The sequence below is a fragment of the Plodia interpunctella genome, chromosome 5, assembly GCF_027563975.2.
Source record: "Plodia interpunctella isolate USDA-ARS_2022_Savannah chromosome 5, ilPloInte3.2, whole genome shotgun sequence".
NCBI lineage: Eukaryota > Metazoa > Arthropoda > Insecta > Lepidoptera > Pyralidae > Plodia > Plodia interpunctella.
In genome coordinates, this window is record NC_071298.1 from 2,971,700 (window position 1) to 2,995,699 (window position 24,000).

Genomic DNA, 24,000 nt, shown 5'->3' on the forward strand with positions numbered 1-24,000 from the left:
TTGTAAACACGATAATCTGAATCAGCAACAATAAAATAGTTCAATTTAGCCCTTTTTGTCATTTGTACATTCGACAGCCCGTCAACCTATCCAAATTCACGGCAAATTCGCCTCTATTACTGCAGCATTAAAGTCCACGTAAGATAACTTCACGTGCTGACTGTACCTATCTCAATTTGTCATGAGAATCGTGATCAAATAGCATCATAAAAATGAGAATCACGCCATTTATTGGAGTATTTATTTTGCGGGATATCGTTATGGACTGAGAATGGCTATTTATTGCGAAAACAACATTTGTATTTATTTATTTTAATTTATTTTAATGCCTTATGTAGCATTAGTGCTCATAACTACATATATGTTTTAACGGGACGTAGAGCGACCCGTTTTACGTGATTTATTACATAATTTATTGAATGTACGTTTCAACGTCACGCTATCACCGTAATCCCAAACAGATTGATCCGTTTGCGGTATTTTAAATTCATTGAATTACATAAAGTAGTCCATTCTAACTGGTTAAAAGAAGGTTTGTGCTCGTTAGTCTCGTTATTATATACGTAGATATACATTCAATGCGCGAAATTTTTAAATAATACTAAGTTTTAAATAATACTTTAGTGCTCTTAATATATTTTAACCCGACATTTCAACAATCATTATAGGGTGGTTCTCAGAGCTGTCATTACGATCCGTAAATTTTCTTGAAGTAATCATTTCCAAAATCAATCATTCTTAAAATTTACATTTCACCACCGTACATATTAATAATTTTAAAGACCGACAGTAAAAGTAATGCTTGTCTTTGTTAAAATTTGAAAAAAATTCACGACAGCGCGTCCTCAGCGGCCGAAACGCTATGACCCACCCTATACCAATTAAACTTATTGTTTGTCTTGTTTATGACGACCTCCGTGGCCTAATGGTCATCATGCCGGACTGCTACACTGGAGGTCCCGGGTTCAATCCCCGGCCAGGTCAAGATTGAAAATTATCTTTTTCAGATTGATCTGGGTCTTGGATGTTTATGTGTGTGTGTATGTTAAATATTTATTTATAAAACTATAGGTGAAGGGTTAATGAAGTTTTTTTTTTATTTTATTTCACATATAAAGAACAAATATATATAGTACATAATATAAGAACACTGACAAAAACCACAGAGGTTTGTGAGCATCAACGTCAGCAGTAGTATAAAATATTTTGTATTAATCACTTAAAAGTAATATAGGAACCACGTACGTAGACCATTTTAAACAAAACAAGTACCTAGTAGTAAGACATTATATTAAACGTACTGTGGAGCCCACAAACAGTTTGAGTAGAAACAACGCGACGCGACGCGCGCTCTGTTCAGAGCGCTCCCCACCACCGCGCGAGTTGTGCCGTGATGTGAATTACGGGTGCAGTATCAATGTTGTACTATAAATATATGTAAATATTGTAAAATAAATTATTCTGCTTCCATTCTTCTCATTGGCATTTTATTTCGAGTAGTCTAAGCACACTACAATTGGTGACCCCGAAAAAAGGAAGAAACCTTCTCAACTTCTTCGTGTAATGCGAGATTTATCCGGAACAAAAGTCGCCGATGACGCCCTGAAAGTTCTGTGGATGGGACATTTGCCGTCGCAAGTACGAGCCGTGCTATCTGTCAGCACAGAATCCTCGCTCGACACCATGGCTACGATGGCAGACAAGATGATGGAGCACACAGAACAAGCGGTAGCAGAAGTCCGTGAAGATTCAACCCCTAGAAGCAGCAGCGAAACGCAAAACAACTTGCAATTTCAAGTCTTAAGCAAACAAATAGAAAAGCTTACACTTGAGATTGCCGCTCTCAAAGAAGGTCGGTCCAGATTTCGTGGTCGTCAACCCTTTAGAAACCCACGCCAGAACAGATCATCAACCAGATCGAAGTCGAGAAACGGAAGAAAACCAGGTGACCCAGAATGGGAATGCTCGTATCACTATCGCTTCGGTGATAAGGCCAGAAAATGCCAGTCACCCTGCGCTAGGCGACGGTCGGAAAACTAGAAGCAACATCGACGGTGGCGGGCGTTGGTGTTACTAAAGGGAGTAACCGCCTCTGCATCAGGGAGCTGAACACGAAAGAGCGTTTTCTCGTAGACACCGGCGCAGACATATCTGTATTAGCAGCGAAAAACAGAAACCAAACTCCGAGCAACACCTACAAGTTGTACGCAGCGAACAATACGCCGATACGAACCTACGGAGAGAAAACTATAAATCTCAACATAGGCCTTCGTCGCACATACAAATGGACATTCATCGTTGCAGACGTACAGACATCCATACTGGGCGCAGATTTCTTACGAAGTCACAAGTTACTCGTCGATCTACATCAAAAGAAGCTCATAGACAGCGTCACTGATTTGAAGATAGAAGTCATAGAAACAACAAGCAATCAGCCCACAGTATACATCATAGACCAAAATCACATATATCAAGATATCTTAAAAAAATATCCCGAAGTACTACGCCCGATGTCAGTGAAGGAACCAGCAAAACACAGCGTCACACATCACATCGAAACCGCCGGCCCCCCACTCTTCGCCCGGCCTCGACCCCTCCCACCCGACAAGTACAAAGCGGCCAAGATTGAATTTGAGAAAATGATGGAGATGGGTATTTGCCAACCATCCAAAAGTCCATGGGCGAGTCCATTACACGTCGTCACAAAGAAAAATGGCTCACTTCGTGTGTGTGGAGACTACAGAAGACTTAACGCCGTGACTGTACCCGATCGCTACCCCATACCGAGAATTCAAGACTTCACATACAGATTGCACAATAAGAAAATATTTACGAAATTAGATTTAAAAATGGCATATTATTGGATCCCAATTCGAGACGAAGATAAAGCAAAGACAGCCATCATTACACCGTTCGGACTCTTCGAATTCAACTGCATGACGTTTGGCCTACGAAACTCTAGCCAAACATTCCAAAGATTTATGCACGAGGTACTACGAGGCTTGGATGACATCGTCTACTCATTCATCGACGATTTATTAGTATTTTCAAATAATCCGGATGACCACAGAAGGCACGTAGAACTTGTCCTGGAACGCCTAAGTAAATATGGAGTATCGTTAAACATCGAGAAATGTGAATTCGGAAGAAACAAGATTGAATTCCTCGGTTATCAAGTCTCAGTGGAGGGGATAACACCGACCGAAGAGCGCACTCACGCCATCTCTAACTATCCGAAACCAAACACGGTGCAAGATCTTAGAAGATTTCTTGGCATGGTCAACTTCTATCGTGACTGCCTACCTCATCAAGCCGAACATCAACACGAATTAAACAAATACTTACATAACGCCAAGAAGAACGACAAGACACCGATAGTATGGACAACTGAAGCCGAAACAGCTTTCGATATATGCCGACAAAGCGTTCTCGAAGCTACTACGTTATCACATCCAGTACCCGGTGCACCGTTATCTTTGTTGACCGACGCGTCTGACTGCAGTTTGGGCGCAGTGCTACAGCAAAAAGAAAATGAAGTATGGAAACCACTCGCATTTTTCTCGAAGTCAATGAGCGAGACGCAACGGCGATACTGCGTGTACGATCGCGAATTACTAGCTATGTACACCGCTGTCAAACACCTACGACGTCTTATAGAGGGGAGCGAAGTGACCATTTACACCGATCACAAACCTCTAGTAAACGCCTTAACAAGACCGCCGAGCAACAGTGACACACCGAGAAGAGAGAGACAACTACATTATATCAGCCAGTTTTGTTCAAGAATCAAGTTCATACAAGGAGAAAAAAATCAAGCAGCCGATGCCATGTCACGCATAGAAGAAATAGATCTACTCACATGCATAGATTACGAAAAATTATCACAAGAACAGAAAAGAGATATCACCCTACAAGATTTGAAAAATCATCCGAAATTAACTTTTGCCGACACAATTCTGACAGGCGTCACTCAACCTATCACGTACGAGACATCGACAGGGAAAAATCGACTGTATCTACCACAAGCTTTTCGTTATGCCGCTTTCAAAGCGCAACACGAATTAAGCCATCCAGGAATACGCACGACGAGAAGAATAATGACTTCAAAATATTTTTGGCCGTCTATAAACAAGGACGTCGGAACATGGGCCAAATCCTGCATTGGTTGTCAGCGTGCGAAGATTCATAGACATGTCGTCAGTCCCTTAGGCGAGTTTTCACCGGCAAGAAGATTTGAACATGTACATACAGACATCGTTGGACCTCTACCGATCTCGCAGGGATACCGCTACCTCGTCACAATCATCGATCGCAACACGAACTGGATGGAAGCGATACCGGTCAAAGAAATCACCGCCGAGATTGTTGCTCAAGCAGTCTATGAAGGATGGATATCGAGATTTGGATGTCCTTTACGAATCACCACGGACCAAGGACGGCAATTCGAGTCATCATTGTTCAATGCACTAATGAAGAAATGTGGCATAAGGCGCATAAGAACTACAGCCTATCATCCTCAAGCCAACGGAAAAGTGGAAAGATTCCATCGCACATTGAAGGCGGCATTGATGGCAAGAGAGGCCAGTACAAGGTGGATAGAAGATTTACCTACAGTTTTGCTTGGCATACGCACTGCACTACGTGACGACAACACTAGTCCTGCACTGATGACGTATGGTTCTACGCTACGAGTCCCGTTCGATTTCTTTGTACCTACAAAGTCAAAGAATGAAGACGCCCAATTCATCCGCCAGTTCACAGAAACAATGTCAACTCTATCACCTGTACAGAGAATAATCGCATCGAGTAAGAACCTCTTCGTATATAAGGAATTATCAACATGCAGTCATGTATTCGTCCGCAATGACACTGTGAGAAGCCCCTTGATAGCGCCATATGACGGTCCATACAGAGTGATAGAGCGAAACAACAAATATTTCAAGATTGAATTGCCACTTCGAGCATCCAATATATCCATAGATCGACTCAAACCGGCACACATAATCAAGCAAGATGACGACGTAGCGGCAAACGCGCAACCGAGCCATCCCCACTCCTCGAAACCCGCACCAGCAACGAGTACATCTCAGCGCTCACTATCTGCTCACACGCCGAGTGCGCCGCAACCACGTATTGTCAAGCCGGGAAAACAGGAAACAACAACTATGCCGAAGATATCAAGACATGGAAGAGTAATCAAACCTTGTGTACGCTTCGCTTGAAGGGGGATAATGTGGAGCCCACAAACAGTTTGAGTAGAAACAACGCGACGCGACGCGCGCTCTGTTCAGAGCGCTCCCCACCACCGCGCGAGTTGTGCCGTGATGTGAATTACGGGTGCAGTATCAATGTTGTACTATAAATATATGTAAATATTGTAAAATAAATTATTCTGCTTCCATTCTTCTCATTGGCATTTTATTTCGAGTAGTCTAAGCACACTACAATTGGTGACCCCGAAAAAAGGAAGAAACCTTCTCAACTTCTTCGTGTAATGCGAGATTTATCCGGAACAAAAGTCGCCGATGACGCCCTGAAAGTTCTGTGGATGGGACATTTGCCGTCGCAAGTACGAGCCGTGCTATCTGTCAGCACAGAATCCTCGCTCGACACCATGGCTACGATGGCAGACAAGATGATGGAGCACACAGAACAAGCGGTAGCAGAAGTCCGTGAAGATTCAACCCCTAGAAGCAGCAGCGAAACGCAAAACAACTTGCAATTTCAAGTCTTAAGCAAACAAATAGAAAAGCTTACACTTGAGATTGCCGCTCTCAAAGAAGGTCGGTCCAGATTTCGTGGTCGTCAACCCTTTAGAAACCCACGCCAGAACAGATCATCAACCAGATCGAAGTCGAGAAACGGAAGAAAACCAGGTGACCCAGAATGGGAATGCTCGTATCACTATCGCTTCGGTGATAAGGCCAGAAAATGCCAGTCACCCTGCGCTAGGCGACGGTCGGAAAACTAGAAGCAACATCGACGGTGGCGGGCGTTGGTGTTACTAAAGGGAGTAACCGCCTCTGCATCAGGGAGCTGAACACGAAAGAGCGTTTTCTCGTAGACACCGGCGCAGACATATCTGTATTAGCAGCGAAAAACAGAAACCAAACTCCGAGCAACACCTACAAGTTGTACGCAGCGAACAATACGCCGATACGAACCTACGGAGAGAAAACTATAAATCTCAACATAGGCCTTCGTCGCACATACAAATGGACATTCATCGTTGCAGACGTACAGACATCCATACTGGGCGCAGATTTCTTACGAAGTCACAAGTTACTCGTCGATCTACATCAAAAGAAGCTCATAGACAGCGTCACTGATTTGAAGATAGAAGTCATAGAAACAACAAGCAATCAGCCCACAGTATACATCATAGACCAAAATCACATATATCAAGATATCTTAAAAAAATATCCCGAAGTACTACGCCCGATGTCAGTGAAGGAACCAGCAAAACACAGCGTCACACATCACATCGAAACCGCCGGCCCCCCACTCTTCGCCCGGCCTCGACCCCTCCCACCCGACAAGTACAAAGCGGCCAAGATTGAATTTGAGAAAATGATGGAGATGGGTATTTGCCAACCATCCAAAAGTCCATGGGCGAGTCCATTACACGTCGTCACAAAGAAAAATGGCTCACTTCGTGTGTGTGGAGACTACAGAAGACTTAACGCCGTGACTGTACCCGATCGCTACCCCATACCGAGAATTCAAGACTTCACATACAGATTGCACAATAAGAAAATATTTACGAAATTAGATTTAAAAATGGCATATTATTGGATCCCAATTCGAGACGAAGATAAAGCAAAGACAGCCATCATTACACCGTTCGGACTCTTCGAATTCAACTGCATGACGTTTGGCCTACGAAACTCTAGCCAAACATTCCAAAGATTTATGCACGAGGTACTACGAGGCTTGGATGACATCGTCTACTCATTCATCGACGATTTATTAGTATTTTCAAATAATCCGGATGACCACAGAAGGCACGTAGAACTTGTCCTGGAACGCCTAAGTAAATATGGAGTATCGTTAAACATCGAGAAATGTGAATTCGGAAGAAACAAGATTGAATTCCTCGGTTATCAAGTCTCAGTGGAGGGGATAACACCGACCGAAGAGCGCACTCACGCCATCTCTAACTATCCGAAACCAAACACGGTGCAAGATCTTAGAAGATTTCTTGGCATGGTCAACTTCTATCGTGACTGCCTACCTCATCAAGCCGAACATCAACACGAATTAAACAAATACTTACATAACGCCAAGAAGAACGACAAGACACCGATAGTATGGACAACTGAAGCCGAAACAGCTTTCGATATATGCCGACAAAGCGTTCTCGAAGCTACTACGTTATCACATCCAGTACCCGGTGCACCGTTATCTTTGTTGACCGACGCGTCTGACTGCAGTTTGGGCGCAGTGCTACAGCAAAAAGAAAATGAAGTATGGAAACCACTCGCATTTTTCTCGAAGTCAATGAGCGAGACGCAACGGCGATACTGCGTGTACGATCGCGAATTACTAGCTATGTACACCGCTGTCAAACACCTACGACGTCTTATAGAGGGGAGCGAAGTGACCATTTACACCGATCACAAACCTCTAGTAAACGCCTTAACAAGACCGCCGAGCAACAGTGACACACCGAGAAGAGAGAGACAACTACATTATATCAGCCAGTTTTGTTCAAGAATCAAGTTCATACAAGGAGAAAAAAATCAAGCAGCCGATGCCATGTCACGCATAGAAGAAATAGATCTACTCACATGCATAGATTACGAAAAATTATCACAAGAACAGAAAAGAGATATCACCCTACAAGATTTGAAAAATCATCCGAAATTAACTTTTGCCGACACAATTCTGACAGGCGTCACTCAACCTATCACGTACGAGACATCGACAGGGAAAAATCGACTGTATCTACCACAAGCTTTTCGTTATGCCGCTTTCAAAGCGCAACACGAATTAAGCCATCCAGGAATACGCACGACGAGAAGAATAATGACTTCAAAATATTTTTGGCCGTCTATAAACAAGGACGTCGGAACATGGGCCAAATCCTGCATTGGTTGTCAGCGTGCGAAGATTCATAGACATGTCGTCAGTCCCTTAGGCGAGTTTTCACCGGCAAGAAGATTTGAACATGTACATACAGACATCGTTGGACCTCTACCGATCTCGCAGGGATACCGCTACCTCGTCACAATCATCGATCGCAACACGAACTGGATGGAAGCGATACCGGTCAAAGAAATCACCGCCGAGATTGTTGCTCAAGCAGTCTATGAAGGATGGATATCGAGATTTGGATGTCCTTTACGAATCACCACGGACCAAGGACGGCAATTCGAGTCATCATTGTTCAATGCACTAATGAAGAAATGTGGCATAAGGCGCATAAGAACTACAGCCTATCATCCTCAAGCCAACGGAAAAGTGGAAAGATTCCATCGCACATTGAAGGCGGCATTGATGGCAAGAGAGGCCAGTACAAGGTGGATAGAAGATTTACCTACAGTTTTGCTTGGCATACGCACTGCACTACGTGACGACAACACTAGTCCTGCACTGATGACGTATGGTTCTACGCTACGAGTCCCGTTCGATTTCTTTGTACCTACAAAGTCAAAGAATGAAGACGCCCAATTCATCCGCCAGTTCACAGAAACAATGTCAACTCTATCACCTGTACAGAGAATAATCGCATCGAGTAAGAACCTCTTCGTATATAAGGAATTATCAACATGCAGTCATGTATTCGTCCGCAATGACACTGTGAGAAGCCCCTTGATAGCGCCATATGACGGTCCATACAGAGTGATAGAGCGAAACAACAAATATTTCAAGATTGAATTGCCACTTCGAGCATCCAATATATCCATAGATCGACTCAAACCGGCACACATAATCAAGCAAGATGACGACGTAGCGGCAAACGCGCAACCGAGCCATCCCCACTCCTCGAAACCCGCACCAGCAACGAGTACATCTCAGCGCTCACTATCTGCTCACACGCCGAGTGCGCCGCAACCACGTATTGTCAAGCCGGGAAAACAGGAAACAACAACTATGCCGAAGATATCAAGACATGGAAGAGTAATCAAACCTTGTGTACGCTTCGCTTGAAGGGGGATAATGTGGAGCCCACAAACAGTTTGAGTAGAAACAACGCGACGCGACGCGCGCTCTGTTCAGAGCGCTCCCCACCACCGCGCGAGTTGTGCCGTGATGTGAATTACGGGTGCAGTATCAATGTTGTACTATAAATATATGTAAATATTGTAAAATAAATTATTCTGCTTCCATTCTTCTCATTGGCATTTTATTTCGAGTAGTCTAAGCACACTACAGTACTATACTATTAGATTTAATAAGGCATCTTAACCTTTGGACCAGAACTTAGAGAGTTCTGTCTACTAGTGCAGAACACTGAAGACGTAATGAATATCTCTCCTTCATAGAACACGTGGTGGACATCTGCCTCTGGCTGGGCTACGTGTCGTCCACCATCAACCCGATCATCTACACGGTCTTCAACAAGACCTTCAGAGGCGCTTTCTTACGATTACTCAGGTGTCATTGTAACAGGTACGTACAATGCAATATAAAGTCTGTATATGTGTAACAAAACATACACATTATATTTAATACTAGCTGATGCCCGCGACTTCGTTTGCGTGGCCGGACAATTTTTGGTGAGGAGTCAACATTATTAGTGAAATTTAATTGTACTGACATGACTCATCAGACTGAAGTTCCTATAGTTTAGCTGGACCATTATGAATTTTCTTCAAGTGTTCCAGATCTTCGATTTTTATACATCAACAGAAAATGCTCATCAGGCTGAACAACTTTTGTTACGGCGTCATTTCTATATTTCCTATAGTTCAGCTCTACCATCATGGGTTTGCATCTGGTGTTCCAGATCTTCGATTTTTATACCGCAACGGAAATTCTCATCAGGCTGAACAACTTTTGTTAAGGCGTCATTTCTATATTTCCTATATTCAATTTCAAAATTATACCCTATATGTTGCCCAGACTTAATATCTACCTATATAACAAAAAAGTTTCATTCAAATCCGTTTAGTAGATCTGAAGATTAGCGTGTACAAACAGACATACAGACAAACTTTTTTTTTTTAAAATTCTTATTCTACTACTGATCTCTACCTGATCTACATCATCGCCCTAAATTATTTTTTTGGAATTATATTAAATGTACGGACACAACTTTTTTTTCTTTTTTATTATAAGTATTTGATTTATGCAAAATGCGTCCTTATTGCTTCGTGCATTTTTTCTCAGGCGACCTGTAGAATATTATTTAAAAAAAAACAGAGTCATACTAATATTATAAAGAAAAAAGGATTGTATTTTTTGTTTTTTGTTCGTGATGAAGAAACTCAAAAATTGATAAGCCAATTTTGATGAAATTTGGCACAGAGACTATTTGTTTATTATGGTTTCACCTGAGCGAAGCCGGGATGGCTGCTAGTATAACTTTAACGTACGTAACAATCAAAAGGTTTATAGGGGGTGTATAACGATCTTTCGTATATACTAAGTTATGTGCGTGTGGTCTTAGGGCCCACTTCTTGAAATTCTGTGAAATTATTGTGAAAAATCATTTACACTACCTACACCTACACTCAAGTCTACTTTTTATCACACTGTCTATTTTGTGTCACGTTGTCTCGTTTTCACATTTACTAAAACCGTATAAATCCTAAATTAAATTGTGCGTTAATAACTTAAAGCATTATCATAAAATTTTGTTCAAAAAACAAAATATTAACGCGAGGTTAGCTGAGCGGCAAAAGAAAATATAAGCTTTTTAATTTCCAACCATGAAATGGGGTAAATTAATATTTAAGTTAATTTTACTAGCTTTAACCGCTCTCTCTCATCTGAGCGCTCTCCCGGTTGTTTCCTCAACCGCGGAGCGTCGAAGCCCAGGGTCCGCTTTGCTACTTTTTTGTCTCCACTTGACACGCAGAGGCATCCGAAGTTGCCAGGCCAGCTAGGTTCACTCTCAAAATGTTTACATTTGGTTTTGAAACTTTTCACTATTTTATCTCAATTCCACCAATAATCCCTCCATATAGCAAAACGTGACCTACGAGTTTCACAATATGATTCTGTCTACCCCGTTAAAGAGTATCCCCGTTAAAATCTATTTCAGCAGAAAATTTAACGGGAAGAAAATCATATGAACCCACTAATCTGCATTTAATTGTTGTACCACAAAGCACTTTATGCATAAATAATGTTTGCAATTACGATGATAGTATCTCTAGCTTTTACAATGTCATTAATTCTCCTAACTATCGTCATTAGTAGTTATTTACTCGCGGGATTGTAAATTCTATTGTTGTATTCAATAGCAACTTGGCTATAATTAGCCGAATCGAACTTGCCCGGCGTTCTAGCTGAGCTGTAAATGCAGTAAATGAGCGCACGTTACGCATTTGCATTGCGCTAAACGACTAGCAATGTGCCGTTTTCGAAATTTTCGATTATGCCCGGAAACGTCAGGATCTATGTTCGGAAATTCTAGGATAATTCCAAGTTGAGAGTTTCATAAAAAATTTAAGTGAAATTTTCTTGAAAAGATAATTTCCCCGCGACACATCTATAGATGCGACTTTATCAAACTGACTGTATTAAGTGTGGCCTACCGTAATGTTTAACACTTAGGTACAACCATAACGTCGCATCGCGTTATACAACAATCCGTAGCTCAGTGATGACAGTTCAGTTATCTATTTAGTAAACTAATTGTGTTGAATCGCTGAAAAGGAAATATGTATTATATATAATACTTACCCTTTGCATTGTTTGCAGAATCATGTATTTAACAAATTCGGAAATAATAGGCGGATTTCACGGTCCCAAGGTACAGGGGTCGCCTCTATTTGTTAACGTGTAAAATGTATAACTAATTGTTTACCTAACTGGATGCTAAAACGAGGCTTATGATTGTGCCCCACAGGAGTTACGAGTTACGAATATACAAAATATATTAAATTGCTTTTAACTTTAATATTTCACAATTGTCGGCAACGTCGCTGAGCACGTACTTTTTGTTATTTGTATGTCAGTGAATGTATTTGGGGAAACTGTTTTATTTATCAGGAAACTAGTGCCATGTTTCGAATTTGTCTTAAATGTGAAAATAAATATTCTTAACACGTATCTGAGACCTACAAGCTAAATAGAAACCAGAATATTCAAGTAGCACTCTCAAAAATGACAGATGATTTACATAAGACGTATCATCCTAAAAGTGTAGTAACAGATCGGCTATTTTGTGGCCCATCCAAAGGGTCAAAGCTAAACAAAAGTTCCGCTTTTGTTCGTGTAACACACGTGTGTTAATCCATTGTTATTTCGCTCCTAAAAATAGCTAAACGTATATATTACAGTTCTTTTTTTACCTTTTTATTTCAAGTAATATTGCTAACACTAGTGTCAAATTTTATTCAAGTCGCCCAAAGGCATCTGACATGACTTCTACAACCATATTACATTATGGTCGTTGTACAAATGGATTTACATTTAATTAATTATTCAATTTGGTTTCATAGTCACACAAAGTTATTAGTTCCAATTTATTTTTTTACAAAACTTCAATTAACTCTAATTAATGCTGGTATAACTTTTCTCTGCCATTATTCAGGTAACGCTTTAAATAATTAAGCTGACAATTCTTCTAACTCGATTTGTTCAATCAATAAAACTTTTTGAATGTTTTAGTGTAAAGTATAACAGTGGGATTCAGTACGTATCTTTTATTTTATTATTACGAACCGCTAGGTCCCACTGTTGGGCAAAGGCCTCCCTCCATTATTTCCATTTGAACCGGTCCTACGTTAAATCTTTCAATTTTGTAAGATATTTATCTAAAGTATAGTTTTTGTAGGTTACTGCGGCAAATTAAGTACCTATAATTACAAATTTAGATTACGATAGTTTCACAATAAGTATAACTTTTTTATTGCTCGCAACCCCTTTGTTTCTTTTTCCTCGGTTAAAAAGAGAAGGCTATTTACATTTGCGTACCTTCGAATGGGGTTCAGCTAACAATCGATATAACCTGGCAGGTTTCCAATCCTGCAGCTGACCTTGGATTGGGTTCCGTTCCCTGACAACTGCCGTTGACACACGATAGCCTTCCGTTTCGAATTTGTTTTTCTTCTGAACGACTTAAAAATAAATGCAGCAATTGAATGAGTATATTTTTTATCTGAAAATGCATAACTCAATCATTTCTAAAGAACTGTGAGAAGCTTCTTACTGGAACCGGAACCCGGATTTCAGCTGACGGGTAGTCTAGGACTAAATTGTTGATGAGCTTAGAGCATTTGACAAGTCAGGGATTCGCGGAAAGAGAGTGGGAAAGTGGGAGGGTTAAGATGGTTAACCCTTTCAGCATGGAGAAAATAAAGACAATTGAACAACGATAGGATCACAGTCCAATCGGTCCAATCAGACCGCGCGAGAACAAACGGGTCAAAAATGAAAAAAGAACAAGACCTTTTACTGCAAGAGTGCGATGTCGAACATTCGAAAAAATATTCAAATTTTCAGTTGTTTCTATTACATTTGTAGCCTGCCAGTATTAAGAAATATTTAATTGTTATAGTTTAAAAAAAATCCAATCGACAATTGTGTTCTAAACTCAAACAAAACGCAGCACTAATGAAATTACGTGGTCTTACTGTGGACTAATCAACGCTTCAGTTAACCAGGTACTGTTAAATACAAACCCCCATTCGAATCACATATCGCTTGTTTTATCAACCATATTCTCTAAGCAGTATGGTTCAAAATGCAATAAGCTTTATTTTAGTTTGCGTTATGTAAACACGCTGTACGGTTCATCGGATTTCCAATGGAGCTGTTTTCGTTCAGTTTATATTAATTCTAAACTTTTAAATAAATACTGCATGCAAATCAATTACGTTTATTAACGGTGTAGCTTTCTAAAAATACGAATAGCAGTACCCATACAAAAATAAAAGAACTATCTAGTAATGTATGAAGTCTGTGAATGTATGTATAGCTCATGTGTTGTGTTATTGTAATGAATCCTTTATTTAACAGTAGTTTAACACGTGTAAAGAATATATTTGTACTAATAAACCCTGATAAATCTTGACTTTGAATAATTGTTCAGAACAACAGCTTAAATTGCCTTTCAATCAAATAACCCCTTTGTGTTGAAGGTTGAAAATTGGTCAAACAAAAACTCTATCATAATTGGTTCATCCATTTGAGAGCTACGTTTAGTATAATATGAACTATTTCTCTTATATCACCCCTTTGTTCGCGGCGCTGGTTAAGGATTGGCCAACTCCGCGAGTTTATGAAACGCCTTTATCCCTGCAGTGTTAATATCCGCGAGGATATAATGATCACAAGATTAAGGAAATGTTCACGTTCAGCCAGATGTGGGTTGACGCCCGGGTTTCCAAGTGGAAATATTTTTTTTTAATATAAATAAATAAAATAATATTAGGACAAATCACATAGATTGAGCTAGCCCAAAGTAAGATCGAGACTTGTGTTATGGGATACTAACTCAACGATACTATATTCTATAATAAATGCATATTATAGATAAACATCCAAGACCCGGGCCAATCAGAGAAAGATCATTTTCCATCATGACCCGACCGGGGATCGAACCCGGGACCTCTCGGTTCAGTGGCAAGAACCTTACCACTGCGCCACCAAAGTCGTCAAATATATATAGAAAGAATAAACATTTTTTTTTTCAGGAATACATTAAATAACAGTTTCCGCTATTCCTCCTTCTTCGATACACGAACGAAAAATGTCGACTTTTCATGCTAAGTCAATTCAGTTGATCGCCCAATTTGTACGGGAGGCCAAATATTTTTTGTCATATTTTCACATCGATTTCTTTCTTCTCTTATTCAACCTGATGAACACTTTTTATTGACGTATAAATCTAAGATCTGAAACATCATTCTTTTACTCATCGATAATTATAGTAGTAGCCAAGGATATGTGCTTGGTCGCCTAGTATGACATACAAGAGTATGTTGAGTGGCCCTATTATAACCATACACCACAAATAAAACAATTTATTTAAGGTAATGACAAAGCACAGTATAAAACGAAGACAGCTGTCAGGTACATACATAAGAAGCATGCATTAGTGTTATCACTATACGTGTAAATATAAATGTTTTCGCCCAGTCACAAACCATATCTGCCTTCAGCTCATAAAGGAGGAAATGCCTTTGTTTTCGGTTCCAAAGGGCCTTTTTGGAGACTTGCGTTTATACAGTTTCTGTATTTTGAGCTTTGTTATAATACAAATATTCTGTAATTGGAATGTACATATTCCCACAAGTTGACTTGGTAAAGTAGACAAGGCGTTTTTTATTAACATTAAAACTGATCGACTTTTGTTAAGAAAACAATTTCATTTATAATTTAGATAACTTAATTTGTATTATTCTCCTCTAAAATATTTTCTGAACTTTTTATATAACAAAATACCTTTACACATACGAAGTGGTAAAAATAATTCTCTATGCGTTTCAAGTGTTAACATTTATAAAAAGTAGTCGGCACTCGTTAAATGTTACATAAAGAACTTTAAACCTTACATAAAGAATCTATCAAAGTACCTTAAATACCATTTCGTACGTACAAATATTTGTATTTTGCTACATCCAGTATAGCAGATATATGTGGCTGTAATCAATCACTTCTCGGCTAATTAACAATGATTGTTTATCTAACAGACGCGGCCGGTGCACTCGCTACCGCTCCGTCGGGTCGACCCGCGGCGCTTCGCAACTCTGCGCCAGATCGGCTCTGCCCTTAGCAATATCATTGCGACCATCAGGCATGCATACATCGACACCTACAGGCCAGGAGACGACTGAGACTGTCCTTATTGAGGCGCCAATGGATTACAATGTGCGGTATTAGTACTTAACATGTTAACGACGTTACTGTGTTGCATTGTGAGAATAGTTTATGGAATATTATTGTCACCATCAGACATGCACAGTTTACATTGATGCTTGAATGCCAGGAGATGACTGAGACTGTCCTGAAGCGCCAATGGACTACACTATGATGTATTAGTACCTACATGCGTGTTTCTATTGCATTGTAATAACAACTTTACGACTTCATGTCGGCCTTTAGCAATGTCATTGCTACCACTTGGCATCGACTCCTGTTGAGCAGGAGAAAATGAAACTATAGTTATTAAAGCGTCAATGGATTGTAATGTACGAATTTAGAGTTATTGTGTTAAAATTAAAACTTTCATACATCGTGTAGTGATGCAAAACTTCTGTTTATAGAAATTTTATTTGTAAGTACATGTAAATGATCTTGATTGTAAAACTTGTAGTATATGATTAAATTAAGTAATTAAGTATAAATATTTATTTATTAAAAAGTATTTCCTGGTATTTAAAATCAATATTTTGTTACGTTAACGCAACCATGTAAAAAAATACAATTTGTTAAAAAGAACTTATTCCTACATGTTTCATCGACTATGTGTCTACGTAATTTCTTGTATCTGTCTGTGAATTTAAAATTTTAATCAAGAATTCCATAGTAATATGATAAAGAGAAAAGATTTGTATTTTTGTTTCTCTTTTTTTGTTTGTTTGTATTGTCCATTCATTTATTATTTCGCTGTGTGATATTCATTATATACCAACTCAAATAATTTATTCAAAAAATATAATTTAACAGAAGTATACTTTTTTAAACTTTTGAAGAAGGAAAATGTTAGGACACTTGATCGAAACGATGCCTTCTTCAGAATTATTGTAGAAGGAAAGGTGGAAGGAAGAAGGGGGGCCAGGAAGTCCAAGTCGTGTCGTATCAAGAAGTGAAGGAGTTGGCTTTTGAGAGAGAACAATGGAAGCAACTCCACCGACAAGAGCCTCGCTCTTCAATTACATATTATAGGTATAATAATATTTACTCAAAAAGCTACAAATTATTGGCATTTCGGAACGACCACTGCCGAGAAGAAATGCCGAAAGAAACTTATTTAAACAGTTTTTTTTCGTAATAGTACCTAAAACAAAGTACATAAAGTATATTATCCAATGTGAGAGTATTCATAAAACGATATTGCACGTGGCACAGCACGTGACTGTTTGCATCACAAGGGTTACAGTACCGAAAATACAAATTATTCTTTTAAATTTTTGGATGGAAGGCACGTTGCAACGTGGCCGGGCAACGTGATCGTATAGTAGTGTAAATTGTGAAGCGTTGGTGGTCCAGTGGTTAACCGTCCGCTTGTGCTCAAAAGGTCCCAGGTTCGAATCCCAGCAATGAATTTCTAGCACAATTCAACAAAACTACAGTCGGTTTTGGAAATTAATATATAATATTAAATCTAATATGTCATTGATTTGTCTCACATTGGCCCGATGGATATTATACACGCGCGCCTGTGAACCGAAAGGTCTCAGGTTCGAATTTACTCTTACCACATGAGTTGTATAATAATCTTACTCATGTAGGTATATAGCAGTTTTCATAGACCACCACTGCTACCGATAAAGGAAAACGTCGTGAGGAACCTGAACCTGCACACTGGTTGATAGTTAGGTAACTAGTGTATATACGACTACTGGCCACTGGTAGACAGTCGTAAAAGTCATGTCAGATGCCTTTAGGTGAATTAAATAAAGTCTGATACCAATGTCAGCAATACACAACTCCTGAAAGAAAAAAGTGAATATTGCACTATAATTTTATATTGTAATATAGCATTGCATTCGTTGAGCATAGAGAAGAATCTTCCTCCCAGTTTCTGGAATGATATCTCACATGGATTGTGCACAGCTATCATTACATGCTCGGCTTTATTATCGCGCTCCGCTTCACGTCGCGTGAAAATCCCACCTCTTGTGTAATAACCACGCCATTTACACGCTTATATCATAATGTACTATTTATTCAAACACGTGTAAATAATTTTTAGAAATATTTTATAACGTATGAGCTCAGAAACAGAGAATTACATGTAAAATCAAGTATGTATTCACACCTTTATTACGAGTAATATAAAAGAGACAAGACAAGCGGTAACCTTTAAATTTGGGTCACGTTTCTGCCACAAACTTTTCCATGTTGCCAAAATCACCGCGTGTTTTTGTTTGGACATACGTAACCAAATACTCTTTTTATGTAGTTATATTTCTCTTCCACTAGTAGATATTTGTCTCCGGTTTTGGGTGTGTGATCTGTTGTTGTCCATTTCATTTAAATCCCCAAACTTGTATGAAAAGAATCTCGTGTATGTTAGTCTGCTTAACTTTTGGTAAACATTGTAAATTAATAATTATTGCATGTAGTCAAGATTTTATTCGTGTCATTTAAAAAAATGTATATAAAATGCAAAAATTATGTATAGAAAAATAGTTGCTCATAAAAGATGTTCAATTATAACTATTTTGTGTATGTATAAATGTATGTAGATTAAATTTATTTTGAAGTACTAAAAAGTTGTTTGATTTTAACTTTTATTGTTGGAAGTATCAGTAGTTGACGACCTCTGTGGCGCAGTGATAAAGTGCTTGTCTCTGAACCGAGAAGTCCCGGGTTCGATCCCCGATCGGGTCATGATAGATAGATAGATAGATAAACTCTTTATTGCACCATACACAAAGGAGTTATAAGTTACAACAAGATGAAAAATGATGAAAAATGTCATGATGGAAAATGTTCTTTTTCTGATTGACCCGGGTCTTCAATGTTTATCTATATATGTATATGGTATAAAATATAGTATCGTTGAGTTAGTATCCCATAACACAAGTCTCATGCCTTGTGTTATGGGATACTAACTATGCTATGACGGGCCGCTAGTAAATTATAAATTAATAAGATGAGTGTTGGTTTGAACACGCCAATATCAGGAAAAAAAAATTAAATTCATTTATAAAATTTTATCTTCTGAGTGAAAAAATACTTATAAACAAAAGGCGAACTATTCTCAATAGAACTATTCGTAATAACTATTAGCAATAGGACAATCAGAAAAACTTGTGTGGTATAACTTTTTGATAATAATCGAGATTTCAGAAAAATTGTAACCATGATATGAAAAAATTCGTAAACTCCTCAGGCTCTAATAAGAATTTTGGAAGACTTAGCATGTAAAGGCTGAGAAAGAAACTGGGAATACAGTCATCGAAGCATATTCCCATCTCCCTTTATCTCGCGTCTGAGAAAGAGGATAGCATGTAAATGTATAAATAATATTCTCAAACTGTTTTTTCCGGCTTCTTTGAGTTGTATAATGGATGCTTTACAAAATCCTTTTTAACACTTCAAAAGTCTCTTTGAAAGCTCTTATTGAAAACTTGTATCTCGGTACGTTCCAAACTTTCTGAAATTCATCGAAATCCGTAAAAAAAAATACATATTCAATGTGAACGTAATACCTTCTTTGGAAAGTAAATTTACACAGTAGCTATATCTATGTAAATTTCTCAAGCAAAATTTCTTCAAAATTGAATACTTGGTTGTGTATATCACATATATGTTGTGTATGTGTGGGGCCGTGGACTTGTTTATTCAATTTAAATTTGTTGGGAAGAATGGAACGCAACCCTAGTAGTTCTTTTTTTGTCCGTAGTGGCGCTGTGTATGTGTCCACTATCCTCCAAACGCAATAAAACTAAATATACTCAATAATGTGCTTATTTATTGATGTAGTAACGATATAGGAATGTATCCTACAAAATTTGATCGGTTTGACATCTTAACTAATATTATAATCGCGAAAGTAAGTTTGTTTGTATCTTTTTCTTGATGACTTTAGCCTTACCCTAAGCATTAGCCTATTAGATTAGCCTAACCAATCTTCTTGAAATTTCGCACACATGTAGTTTGAAGTACGGAAAAGGACATAGTGTACTTTTCATCTCGGAAACATAAATGTTCACGTGGGAATCTCACGCAGGCGATGCCGCGGGCCAAAGCTACTTTTCTGTGTATAACTATGCACAATGCGAGAGTGTATAGTGTATATACAAGCTGACCTTTCATCTTAACCTACATAATTGCAGCTTAATAAGACAATTAGATTTCAGGTATAGCATTGCACCAAGAACTTTATATTCGAATAGAGTATTATAAACATTCAAACAATTTGAACTAAAATGTAACTATACAATAATAATCAAATATAAATAAGGTAATGAGGAATGTCATAACTTTTTATAAGTATATTATCAGCATCGTGTCCCGGCTTCGCTTTAGAATAATCACTTAAACCTTCCTCAGGAATTTATTGCTATTAAACTATCTATTTAATAAAAAAAACCGTAACAAAATGTTCGTGGTTTTAAAGATAAACTATTTATTGTAATCCGTCCGTTATTGAGTTTATAAGGTACAGACAGACATACAGACGCTACAGGGGGATTACTTTTTATAGTATGTAAGGATACCCGACCGTACAAATAATATTTTTTTAACATAACAATTACTGATTTGGAGGTCGCTACGAGAGAGCTACGAAATCACAGTCGGCTACGAGCTCGCTACGACCCCTACGAGGGTGCTACGAAATATTACAATAATAACCACGATGAAGCTACAAAAACTTTGAAGTTCAATCGTTATTTTTATAATTATAACTTTAATGTTTTTTTAATTTTAATTCCTACTATACGAGACTAGCTGCAACTCGCGATATTACAAACATACTCACAAACTTTTGCCTTTATAATATTAGTGGGATCGGCATTAGCCATATCTGACATAATATTTACTTATTATGTAAGTTAACTAAAAGTTTGTTAATTCTCTACATACTTTGAAAATGCTATCTCATTGAGGGTGAAAAACTCTATAATTATATACTCTATTCCGATATAAGCTCCTGGTATTGCATTGATGCTGCTACTAATTACCACTCTACTCGTCGCAGAGCGCTATTAACCTAATTTACGAGTTGTCTCTATACCTGTCAACTTAGTTAGGATAGTTTTATATGCTTAGGAATTTATTGTGCGTACAAACTTTTGCCCGCGACTTCCACCGCGTTTATTATCTCGATTTCTAAGCAACGTATCGTGATGAAACCTATACCATATTTTAAGTTAGACCATATGCTATACAATTGTGAAAACCACATCAAATTTCATGCAGATTTTGCGTGATGCGCGAATAAATATACAGACAGACAGAAAAAATTGTTTCGGCTTCTATTAGCCCCATAATGATTTCTATAATTTCAATTATATAATATATAATATCATTCAATATACTACAAACGTAGCCAATTTACAGTTTTATTATATTAGAACTTTATTATACAATCTTGCTATCTTTTTGGTCGTATGGTTGACTGGTAGAGAATGCCATATAGCATTACGTTCACCATATGTGCATATTTTTTGTAAGTTTGCGCAATAAAATTTCTAAAACACAAGAATCGTAGGGTTTGGATAAAATAACAGAATAAGCATCTCAAGAAATGTATAGCACAAAATGTCAATTTATTTAAAAGGTGAATTGCACCAGTTAACTTTGACGTTAACTTTAATCAGCGCGCCGCTATCGTCGTTTAGATAAAATAGATAACTTTGCGTTTTTATTGCCAGGTCAAAATTGATTGATGCAACCTAACCTTAGATAAATATTAACCATAGATCAATATGCTCAGGGCATTGTTTGAAAAACCTTTCCTAAAGTCAAAAATTATCAAAAAAAAAACCTTTATCTTGTTGTAATATTACTACATATAAAAATATCGAAATCGTTGACAAAATAAAGTGCAATCTATTGTATTAATATTAATATAAGTTCAAATATACACGAACTCAGAAAATATTAAAAACAAAAAAGAGGCAGATAATATTCCCTGTTGACACAGAGTAGTAGGCTTCGGGAACAAGTTATGAGCAAACAATGTACAGTCTGCTACATGGATTTCTGTTACATTAGGCCTTAGTACCAATCGTCTACGTGGGTTCTTACCATCAATTTCTGCCGCTAAACAGCAATGCTTGCATTATTGTGATCCGGTTTGAAGAGTGAGAGAGGCAGTGTATTGTGGCAAAAGATCATAGGCTTTAAAGAAGGCAACGCGCTGGTGAATCTTCTGGTATTGCATGTGTCTATAGGCAGCGGTGACCACTTACCATTACCATTTATTATATATAATTAGTGAACCGCATGCCTATTTACTTGCTTGATAGTATAAAAAATGGCGGCGAATTTTCAATGAATCTGTGCATATTGATGTGCTGTTGTACGCTGTAATTCTAAGGCTGTACAATATTGGCCGAGAGATTTCAAGAATCAGAAGTGAAATATTGCGACACATAATGTATCATAACTGCGTATTAGACCGTCCAAAACCGGGCCGAGTTGCTAAAAATACATATTATACTAGCTGCACCCCGGGGCTTCGCTCGCGTGGGAATTTCGAGACAAAAATTACGCTATTCCAGGTTATATTCTACCCGTGTACCAAATTTAATAACAATCAGTCCAGTAGATTTTGCGTGAAGTATCAAACAAACAAACATACATACATACATACATACATACATACATACATACATACATACATACATACATACATACATACATACATACATACATACATACATACATACATACATACATACATACATACATACATACATACATACATACATACATACATACATACATACATACAGACAGACATCCTCACAAACTTTCGCATATATAATATTAGAAGGAAGTAAGTAAGGACTAGTATTCTTAAATTACGATTTAGTCCTATCAAGGAGCATGTTTAACAAGAGCTAAAACAATTTTTTGTGGGCTTATTGTATTGTGTCGTTACAATGACTTCAATAATCATAATTTAAGTATACTAATAACGTCATGATCGACGTGTAAACAAAATAAAATATTACACACATGTATATTATAATCAAACTTTGTAAGATCAACACCTGCTTTCATTCAAAATGAAAGGTTAAAGTAATCGTCTTTTGTTTCGTACATTTTTATGAATCTTTGATGTCGGGTAGCAACTTGGAAATTGCTTGAAGACTTTTGAACAATATCTCTTTGCGTGATAATATATGTTTGGATTGCTTTAGGGAAATGTCTTCATGTATTGACATGTCAATACTTGAAGACATTTCCCTAAAGCATGCTTGACATGACGATCACTGCCATCTAGTGGCAATAGGCAATGCTGTAGAGCCATGCTCAATCGCGCTCAGTCGTTTTGACGCCCTTCGATAGACAACGCAAAACAACGCATAAATGTAATGAAATTTCGACATACAAGTCACTGTCAAAGCCATACATATAGAAAACAATAGACCCATGACGAGCTGCGTCATCGCAACGTTGCACGACTGAGCAATGGGACATGTCTTTTTAGTGATAACCCATTCATTAATATCTCCTTCCGCGTAGGGCCTAGCCCCGTTACTCTACCGTCCTCCATATATTTGACGTCCGTCAACGGATCAACGCAGAAATTGTATATTTCAACGCATGTCAATAAGTGTAACAACTGAGCCGGCTAAACCTGGGTTCAACCGCACTACGTGGTTTAGCCGTAACATAAACAACAAAGCAGAAGATGATAAAAAAGCTAACTACCTAGCTAGCTACCCATGGCCAAAGATCTAGCAACTTTGTTAACATTTTACAACATTAGTTTTAAAATTCAGTCCAAATTCCAATATTAAATTCACTAGCACTATTGGTGTTGCTATACTTATTAAAGTTCTTGAAAGTTCAGTCAGTACAAGCTCGTAATGAAGCGAGTTGGAATTATGCTACTCGAGTAATTAAGTTTTCAAGTCTTATTTATGTTAATAACATAGCACATCAGTTCGCGAAAACTCAAAAATTCGGCTGCATTTGATAAATTTTTCATGTCGTTTAATGGCAACTAGAGAAATTAAATTAGATTTT

The 24,000-nt window shown here is 38.1% G+C and overlaps 1 protein-coding gene across 1 annotated transcript in view; it reads left to right on the top strand.

Annotated features, from left to right (window-relative positions):
* Positions 1–18,548, top strand: part of 5-HT2A (5-hydroxytryptamine (serotonin) receptor 2A) — an 87,022-nt gene extending 68,474 nt beyond the window's left edge. Inside the window, exons 9-10 of the mRNA XM_053745840.1 lie at positions 9,489–9,615; positions 15,813–18,548. Of these exons, the coding sequence (XP_053601815.1) occupies positions 9,489–9,615; positions 15,813–16,002 (317 nt within the window). The 3' untranslated portion in view covers positions 16,003–18,548. The remainder of the gene's footprint in view (positions 1–9,488; positions 9,616–15,812) is intronic.
* The last annotated feature ends 5,452 nt before the right edge of the window (positions 18,549–24,000 follow it).